Genomic DNA, 6,051 nt, shown 5'->3' on the forward strand with positions numbered 1-6,051 from the left:
GGAATTGCTGTTTAATGGGTACAGAGTTCCAGTCACAGATGAAAACTTTCTAGAAATCCCTGTACAACATTGTGCATATAGTTAATAATACGGTACTGTACACTTATGAATTTGTTGAGGATAAATCTCATTTTATGTGTGTGTGTGTGTGTGTGTGTGTGTGTGTGTGTGTGTGTGTTTACCACAATGGAAAAAAAAAAAAAAGAAGAGGCTAAGTGATTTACTCAAAATTCAAAAGCTAATCAATGTGGTCTCATTTTGGTTTTTTTCCCATTATTATAGTGTAACTCATGAAACTTTGTGGTCAAATATATTCTTTACTCATTCAATAATTTTTTTTTTTTTGGCCACACTGCATGGCATGCGGGATCTTAGTTCCCTGAGCAAAGATCAAATCTGCACCCCCTGCAGCAGAAGCATGGTGCCCTAACCACTGGACTGCCAGGGAATTCCCCATTCAAGAAATATTTATTGCAATGTCCACTATGTGCCAAACATTGTTTTAGGTGCTGGAGATATGACCATGAACAAAACAGACATAAATGCTGATCCTTGTTGAATTTTAATTCTAGTGCTGGGAAGATTAAAAAAAAAAAAGACAAACGTGTTTATAGTATATTAGAAGGTGATAAACTAAGCCCACATCCCATCTAGCCAAGTGACCCCTCCACACCTTGCGCTAAGGTTTCAAGAGACCTCACCGAAATGCCATGTCAAATGGAACATGCCATGGAAACCATGATGTTCACGTTTCACAAATCTGCTGGGGATAAAGTCTACTTTACAAAGGAGGACCTGAGGATACTCATGGAAAAGGAGTTCCCTGGATTTTTGGAAAATCAAAATATTGAAGGATCTGGACCCATAGTAAGATGGTTAAGTGGGCTTCCAGAGCTTCTTTTTGCTAAATTCTGGGCTCACTATTGCGTGCGATGACTATTTTGTGGTACACATGAAGCAAAAGGGAAAGAAGAAGGCAGCATGGAGCCATTACTCCCACCATGATTAGAGTTCTCCCACTGGGGCACTTAAGGAATCTGTCCCATAGCTTCCCCCTGTATAAGGATTTCATGAGCAGATACGGCCCCTTAGAAAATGTACAAATGTACATGTACAAATAAAATCCAACTCCCATTTGACAAGCAGAGAAAGCAGAGTCAGTTAAAGCCAGATAAGCTTTTTTAAAAAATAAATTTATTTATTTATTTATGGCTGCATTGGGTCTTCGTTGCTGTGCACACGCTTTCTCTAGTTGTGGCGAGCGGGGGTTACTCTTTGTTGCTGTGCATGGGCTTCTCATTGCAGTGGCTTCTCTTGTTGCGGAGCATGGGCTGTAGGCGCGAAGGCTTCAGTAGTTGTGGTTCGCAGGCTCTAGAGCACAGGCTCAGTAGTTGTGGCACACGGGCTTTGTTGCTCCGCGACATGTGAGATCTTCCTGGACCAGGGATCGAACCCGTGTCCCCTGCATTGGCAGGTGGATTCTTAACCACTGCGCCACCGGGGAAGTCTCAGATAAGCTTTTTTTTTTTTTTTGCGGTAGAAAAAGGACATCAGGGTTGTTTCCAGTTTTTGGCGATTAAATAAAGCCGCTATGAGCACTCACGTACAAGTTTTTATGTGAAGATATGTTTTCATTTCTCTGGGACAGATGTCCAAGAACTTGATGACTGGGTCATGTAGTAATTGTGTGTTTAATTTATAAGAAACTGCCTAAAATTTTTTTTGAAGTGTGAATCATATTTTTTTTTTCTTTTGGCCATGCCACGCAGCTTGCAGGATCTTAGTTCTCAGACCAGGGACTGAATCCGTGCCCCCTGCAGTGAAACCGCAGAGTTCTAACCACTGGACCACCAGGGAAGTCCCTGAATCACACATTTTTAACATGTAGTGTGAATATTTCTCTAAGTAATAAAGTAGGCTTTGCAAAAAAGATTTTAAATGACAACATTATATTGCATGGGATGGGTATAGCATAATTTATTTAAGCTTTTCCCTAATGTTCAACATTTTGGTTGTTTCAGATTTCTCTTTCCCTGTAGAAATCATGATTAGACGCCTGCATGTGCAGTTGGTGTGAAGAACAGGCCGGCTGGAACTGTTCTTGCCGTGCCCAGTGATGAGAAGATTCTGAAAGATTGATTTGTGCTAACTTCACTGCACAGGGGCCTGAGGGAGACATCAGAATGCCACCCATTTTGTCGTTCAGTAAGGAATACAACCATCGCACACACAGGGAGTGTGCATGCTACCACTGGCATAAATGACATCCCCTTTGGCTGTGTTGGAAGGCTAACATAATTGTAAACTCCTTTTTAGTTTACCAGGAGAAAGACACCAGAATGCCACAACTCTTCCTGTGATCAAGTGCCAGGGTGATCAGATGGTCCCCTGGTGAGCTTGGAACCAGGAAAAGGGTGGACTACTTCTAATGGCTCCATTTTCGTGGTCTAGTGCCTTCTTCTCATCTTGGGAATGGTCTTGTCATAGAACAGAACTCAGGATATCTGCTGGCCGAGATGCACACGAGGGCTTCAGTGGGCTCTCTCTGCCCATGATCACTCTCTTGATTTCTGCATGTCTGTGTGCAAAACCTCTTCTGATGGACACAATATTTATTTTGTGAATTGATGCCCTCAATCAAGTCCTGTGAGCCGGTAGCTTTTCTCTCTCCTTCCATTGACTGTGTCTTTGGTTTTTGATCCATTTTGGGTGGATTCTGCCATTCAACACTCAGTGGGAAGTGCAGTTTCCTCATTCCTAAGTTCTTGGAGGATACTTTACCGTAGCCTCTGAGTACTTCCAGCTTCTACTATTATAAATAACTTTCATTATTACAAATAACTTGCGCTCTTACAAACAACCCATTCTACATGCATCTTGTCTTTTTAAAATTATTTCTTTAAGGGAAATTTTAGAAGCGTAGTCATTGGGTTCAAGAGTATGAACATTTTTTGTTGGTGGCAGTGATCATTTATAATGCCATCCCTAGAAAAGTATAATAGCTCATTCTGGAGCTCTGTGAGAACGCCCACTTCATCTTATGTTTATCAATACTGGTCAGTAGATGTTTTAATGCAAATTTGGTAAGTGAAAAGGGCATCTGTTCTAATTTGTATGTCATCGATTTTCAATGGGCTGAGAGCTAACATGTAAACAGCCTGCCCCCTAAGGCAAGGCCAAGGGTTATCAGCAGGGTTGGGCCACTTCCAGTTTTCAGAAGTGCTCAGAACTTTGTGTGGCACTGACCACAGTAAGAAAAGATTCCTCTGCTGAAGGCAATGGTGATGGAAGCTCTGTACTGAGCATGTAACTTGGAGTGCCAGGCAGTACAGACAGGTGGGCTTCATTCATTCATTAATTCAACAAACAGCTCTTGAGTACCTCCTTTCAAGGGGCTATGCTAGGAATTGGAGGATCAGCCAGACACACTCTCTGCTCTCAGGAGTTTATAATCAAGGAGATGAGACAGACAGATAGTTACAAAGCAATGTGATAAGCACAAACAGGGTGCTAAGCCATAGGAACAGAGGGAGGGAAACACCAAGTGCAACCTGAGGGGTAAGGCCAGGGATGACTAGGTTGAGTCTTTTTTTTTTTTTTACTTTTCTTGAACATTCTATTTCCATTCAGAGCTTAGCAATTACTTTAGCTTCACATTATTCTGTCATAAATGATAACCAAATGGCCTAAGTAGCTAAAATCATAGAACTATTATAAGCCAAGTCAATGGTATATATATATAAAGTTAATATAACATGACAACTATACGGGTACACATTTGTTTTGAACCTTACTAGAAATATGCCAAAATAACAAGTTTTATTAAAGAATGAGGTCCTTGGGCAGAGGCGGAAGAAGAGTCATATCATCAAAAATTATTAGGAAAACTGTAGGTAAAAAGATATCAGCCTACAATTTTAACCAAATAGAGGAGGCAAGGAGAGTACATCATCAGGGGCGATGACAGTTCAGGAAAATACATTTACCATCCATCACAAACTTTCTCACCATCTCAAGAGCTCAGCGCAAGGCTCTCCAGGCATTGTTATTTTCCCACTAAGTTTCTTTATGTGGAACATAAACCTACATTTATGGTAACAACAGGATATTACACTGCTGTTTAACCTGACAGCAAAAAACAGGAAAAAAACTTATTAGGGCCAGACTGACCTCAGACCATGTCAATACCCCTGAAAATAGGGGCAAGAAAATGAATCATTAAGAAACAGTATCCAAAGAGCACCGTATTATCTAATGTGACTTATAAGACAAGTAAAATTCAGTAATCTTGGATGGAAAAAGCTTTAGGAATGTTTTGATGCTGAATTTTTACTGAAGTGGTACTCCAAGCCGTGAAGTTGGAACAAATTCCAAACTCACAGGTGGTTGCATCACCTCGGTTTCATAATCCAGTAAAGGACAGAAAAGGACACACAATGAAAACGGCGGCTTTGTTTGGCTCCCTCTGGATAAAATCTTCAGTTTTCCCATGGTTTGACCTAGAAATCCAGGTGTAGAATCAAACTGTGGATCCATTTCAGCTAATAATTTATTCTGATGTTTAACTTCATGGCCTATTTCAATGGAAAGAGATTTTATAGCAGTTACTTTGTTTCTCAGACTTTCTTGCTTTTTTTTTTTTTTTGCCGTACGCGGGCCTCTCACTGTTGCGGCCCCTCCCATTGCGGAGCACAGGCTCCGGACACGCCGGCTCAGCGGCCATGACTCACAGGGCCCAGCCGTTCCGCGGCATGTGGGATCTTCCCAGACCGGGACACGAACCCGTGTCCCCTGCATCGGCAGGCGGACTCTCAACCACTGCGCCACCAGGGAAGCCCTCTCAGACTTTCCGTGAGTCTCTCATTTTCTTCTTCACAGGCACTATACCCACTATTAGGGTAGCCATAGTTCCCATAGTTGCCAGGAGGTACTCCTTCACCCAGGCCTGCACGCCTCATCCTGCCAGAGGAGCGGGGGGAAAAGGCGGGCGGAGGGGTGGGTAGGAAGGGGCCAGGGGCCACCCGGACCGCGTCCTCAGTACCAGGGCCCGGCGAAACACCAACTTCTTCCCCTAAAGCGCCACGACAACAATGTAGTCTCTAGGTTGAGTCTTAAAGGATAGGAGTTCAAGGGAACAATCACAGGCAGAGTCAGGCAAAGGACTGTGTGAAAAGAAATCTCAGAAACTGTGGGTTAAACAAAGGGCAGCCCAGAACATCAAGATTAGAAGTAAGGGCAAGAGGTGAAATTCTAAGGTACCCCAGAACCTTAGAGAGCTCCAGGTGCTCTTATACCTCTGATCTGTTATCTGTGGTACCCAGGGTTAAACTGATTGATCCCTGCCCCAGGCAGAATGCTCCAGCCATTAAAGAGACCCTGCATGGTGAGTCTGAGCTCCAGTACTCTTCAGAAGTGGGGTGTATTCATCCTCATTCAGCCACATGGCCTGTCTCACAAGTTGACTGATTCAGTGATGCTGCTGTGAGCACTGGTGGACTTGGAATCAGAAACGTCAACTTGAGACCTTGAATAAATCATTTAGTCTTCCTGAATCTCAGTTTTTTGTTTCTAAGATGAGGGGAAAAAGACTTCATAGGGCTGCAAGAGGTTCAAATGAAATAAGGCATGTAAAAGTGTTTTGTAGCTACAAATATTATGGTTATTACTATTACTATGAAGCTTAACATAGTCATTTAGTCATGGAAGCTCTGTTAATTGGCAGCTGATCCCGTCTATCCTCCTCTCAGACACATGTGTTCCTAAGAATCCCCTGGAACTTGGTCCAGCTGCAGATTCCCAGGCACCATCCCAAGCAATTCTGATTGAGTGGGTCTGGGTTGGCCCCGTGAGTTTGTAATTTAACAAGACCTTGAAGTAATTATGATGCAGGTGGTGACACAATCACACGCTGGAGAGACGGGAACTGAGTTCTACTGGGTTGGCCAAAAAGTTCGTTCAGTTAATGAATATGTTGTTCGATAAAGTTCTTGGTGAAAATGAAAAACGTGCCTTTTATTTTTACTTAAAACTGAATGAACTTGTTGGCCAGCC

At 42.7% G+C, this 6,051-nt stretch overlaps 1 protein-coding gene and 1 pseudogene across 1 annotated transcript; one reads left to right on the forward strand and one right to left on the reverse strand.

Annotated features, from left to right (window-relative positions):
- Window positions 1-705: 705 nt before the first annotated feature.
- On the forward strand, window positions 706-1,009 carry LOC116759119 (annotated as a pseudogene).
- A 3,320-nt stretch (window positions 1,010-4,329) lies between these two features.
- LOC116759120 (BET1 homolog) lies at window positions 4,330-5,019 on the reverse strand. Its single transcript, XM_032642558.1, has 2 exons — window positions 4,847-5,019; window positions 4,330-4,622 (listed from the first exon to the last, which is right to left on the reverse strand). Exons 1-2 carry the CDS (start codon window positions 4,956-4,958, stop codon window positions 4,330-4,332), a joined length of 405 nt encoding a protein of 134 aa, XP_032498449.1. The 5' UTR covers window positions 4,959-5,019.
- Window positions 5,020-6,051: the final 1,032 nt, after the last annotated feature.

Source organism: Phocoena sinus, chromosome 9 (genome assembly GCF_008692025.1).
Source record: "Phocoena sinus isolate mPhoSin1 chromosome 9, mPhoSin1.pri, whole genome shotgun sequence".
NCBI classification, from domain to species: domain Eukaryota; kingdom Metazoa; phylum Chordata; class Mammalia; order Artiodactyla; family Phocoenidae; genus Phocoena; species Phocoena sinus.

Coding starts and splice junctions, on each gene's coding strand:
- LOC116759120 (XM_032642558.1), bottom strand. CDS start 4,958: ATGAGGCGTGCAGGCCTGGGTGAAGGAGTACCTCCTGGCAACTATGGG. Junction 4,623..4,846: donor AAATGAGAGACTCACGGAAA/GTCTGAGAGGGC, acceptor AAAAGCAAGAAA/GTCTGAGAAACAAAGTAACT.